Source organism: Salvia miltiorrhiza, unplaced genomic scaffold, assembly GCF_028751815.1.
Source record: "Salvia miltiorrhiza cultivar Shanhuang (shh) unplaced genomic scaffold, IMPLAD_Smil_shh original_scaffold_453, whole genome shotgun sequence".
NCBI classification, from domain to species: Eukaryota; Viridiplantae; Streptophyta; class Magnoliopsida; order Lamiales; family Lamiaceae; genus Salvia; species Salvia miltiorrhiza.
Genome location: NW_026651552.1, coordinates 25,193 through 28,632, shown reverse-complemented (window position 1 = coordinate 28,632; position 3,440 = coordinate 25,193). Strand labels below are relative to the sequence as shown.

The window sequence follows — 3,440 nt, the reverse complement described above, 5'->3', positions numbered from 1 at the left end:
ATAAATTGTTTAAGAATTTATTCTATCGAATTCTTTAAAGAAGTTCATAAACTTCTATGAATAACTTATAATCTATTTTACGTAGCTTATAAATTCACGCAAACAATATGTGTTAGTTGCGCTCGGAAGTTGAAGACAACAGAGTTCTTAAAATTCTTGATTTACCATAAGCAAGACAAGTCATGACTCTCAACAAGTCCATCTCGCGACACACACACATAAAACAAAACAAAAAAAAGAATGAAAATGACTACAAATAATGGAGTAGTTTTCTTTGAAACCAAATAATGGAGTAGTTAATGTCTTCAAAAAAAAAATGGAGTAGTTAATCTTGAGCATCCACCAAATAAAAACTCCAATATCACAATTATCATTTACAAAATTATGGTATTGACTTTTCATACAGAAAATTGTGATTATCTCGGTTCGTTAATCACGGCAGCCGCCAAAATTAGAGCCTTCAATTCTATTTCTCTCACTCTCTCATAGTTGGATAACTCTCTCTCTCTCTCATATATATAATATATATAGTTGGATAGTATTCTCAAAGGAGGTCATAGAAAAAATGGAGAAAGAGAGAAATTCCTACAAACCACACATCTTAGCAATACCTTACCCAAGCCAAGGCCATGTTAACCCTATGCATCAATTTTGCAAGCGCCTAGTCTTCAAAGGTGCTAAAGCCACTTTTGCCGTAACCAAATTCATCCTCAAATCCTTCAACCCAAAATCCGACTCCGTCGTCATCGACTCCATATCTGATGGATTCGATGAAGGCGGTTTCGGACAGGCCGACAACGTGTCAGACTATCTGACGCGTATGGAACGGGCGGGCTCGAAAACCCTGGAGGATCTCATCCAATCATATCAAAGCTCTAACCACCCCATTGATTGCATAGTATATGATGCCTTTTTGCCTTGGGCTTTGGAAGTGGCCCAAAAATATGGTATTAAGGGAGCTGCTTTTTTCACTCAAGCTTGTGCTGTGAATTATGTGTACTATTATGCCCATCAGGGGCTGCTCAAGCTTCCCGTGACGGCCGCTTCGACTCCGGTGGAGCTGCCGGGGCTTCCGCCGCTTGATCTGCCGGACCTCCCTTCGTTCATATACAAGCATGGGACATATCCGGCCTACTTCGAGATGGTGTTGAATCAATTTTCGAATTTGGAGAAGGCTGATTTTGTGCTTGTCAATACGTTTTACAAGTTGGAAGAGAAGGTGAGTTTTGATTGTTTTAGATTAATTCAATATTAATTTGCATCTCATTATTTAGATCGATCGTATCGATCTAGCTAGCACGTTTGATATATAAGTGTTTGTAATATATAATTTTTATTTAATTAAGCACCATATTTAGATACTATATATCTTGTATATTGCTCGTTACTATGTTATACACACACGTATATGTGTGTGTGCGTAAGGAAAATTGGAAATTCCATTTTTTTTTAAATTTAGGAGAAGAATATCGTAATTTTTTTTTCCAATGACCCTATATATATATACTGATAGATTCATATGTTTTTTTCGATTTGTGGAGCTTAAATCCACTACCCTCCTCAACCAATATTCAAAACTGAGTAATTTATACGTGTTCACCATATATTTAAAAGAGCTTCAAATATATTTTTTAAAAAATTATATTTGTTTTCGTGTCAACATTGAAAAGCCCTATCTTTTTCACCTGCATACGCAGGAAAAATCGGGCAACAAAGAAAAAATTACTCTCTCATCTTATCATTTTTGTCCGGCCCTTCAAATTCCTATATTATTATATATATTGCCATATATTAATAGATCCATATAAAATCACTAATTATCACTATTTTTAAAATAAAATAAAATTATGGAGCCTTTTTATCTACTCACTAAATATATAGTAATTATTTTTTCTTAGAAAGTGTGTCCACTGAGAAGTTAATTTGTGCACGAAGAGTGTGTATAAAATATAAATAATTTTTGGAATTACTCGGTTTACGTAAGTATGTTTTCTTTGTTAATTTCTTTATTAAATTATCGTTTACAAAATAGCATTTCATCTCTAATTTGCCTTGTTCGACGATACTTCGATGTCTTTATTATATTTTGACAGATCGTGGATTCAATGACAAAAGTATGCCCACTTCTTACAATTGGGCCCACACTCCCATCCTCATACTTGGACAATCGAATTGCCAATGACAACAAATATGACATAAACCTCTTCCATTCAGAGCCTTCGACAACAATCATGAATTGGCTAGACAAGAAGGCGGCAAGCTCAGTGGTGTACATAGCATTTGGCAGCATGGACAATCTCCCCAAATCACAAATGGAAGAGATCGCATGGGGATTGCACCACACAAGCTTCCACTTCGTATGGGTGGTCAGAGCTTCAGACAGAGAGGAAAAGATCCCCATGGATTTCATTGAGGCGTCACTTGATAAGGCATTGTTTGTGCACTGGAGCCCTCAGCTGGAGGTGCTGTCTCACAAGGCTGTGGGGTGCTTCTTCTCGCATGGCGGGTGGAACTCGACGACGGAGGCGCTGAGCTCGGGGGTGCCCATGGTGGTGATGCCGCAGTGGACGGACCAGACCACGGACGCGAAGCTCGTGCAAGACGTGTGGGGCGTGGGCGTTAGGGTTAGGGTTGGGGAGGATGGGCTGGTGGGGAGAGAGGAGGTGGAGGGTTGTTTGAGGGAAGTGATGAGAGGGAAAGAGATGAAGATGAATGCTAGTAAATGGAGGGATTTGGCTAAGGAGGCCGTGGATGAGGGTGGCACTTCTGATATAGATATTCAGAACTTCCTGTCCAAGTTGACAAGTTTGAGTGGTGACCAATGATTATTGTTGTTTATTCATTGCATTTCCATGTATAATAATATGTGTATTAATCGACAATTATATGTTAGTATATATGAATGATATCAACACGCACAATACCACTTGTTCAATTTTATAACCTGTCCAAATTGAAATTGCAGACGTTTATAACCACAAAATGTTGGATTAAAGTAAATAATTAATTCAATTAGTGAACAAATATATATATATATATATATAGGGGGCCGCTCCAATGAGACCCCCTAATTTTAGTAAGATCTAGGGCACGATCTGGTGCATTTATTTTATCAATCATATGACTGATATTGTATCTGGAGGGTGATTTTTTTTCGCAGGGTTCGAATCCTGGAGGGAGCAGAATATTTTAAATTTTGTTATTCATCAGTATATACTGCATTGTTCATCAGTGTATACGGCCATGTTCATCAGTATATATATCTTATTCATTACGAATTTTTAAAATTTTATTTTTCATCAGTATATACATCTTGTTCATTAGATATACGTTTTGTTCATTAGTATTATATGTCTTATTCATTGTACTCATGTTACACGAAAAATAGGGGGTCTCACTGAAGCGCGCCCATATATATATATATATATATATATATATAT

General features: G+C 37.0%; 1 protein-coding gene across 1 annotated transcript; it reads left to right on the top strand.

The window, feature by feature from the left end:
* Positions 1 to 332: 332 nt before the first annotated feature.
* On the top strand, positions 333 to 2,921 carry LOC131004668 (UDP-glycosyltransferase 74F2-like). Its single transcript, XM_057931377.1, has 2 exons — positions 333 to 1,219; positions 2,094 to 2,921. The coding sequence occupies exons 1-2, from the start codon at positions 566 to 568 to the stop codon at positions 2,823 to 2,825; spliced, it is 1,386 nt and encodes a 461-aa protein (XP_057787360.1). The 5' UTR covers positions 333 to 565; the 3' UTR covers positions 2,826 to 2,921.
* Positions 2,922 to 3,440: the final 519 nt, after the last annotated feature.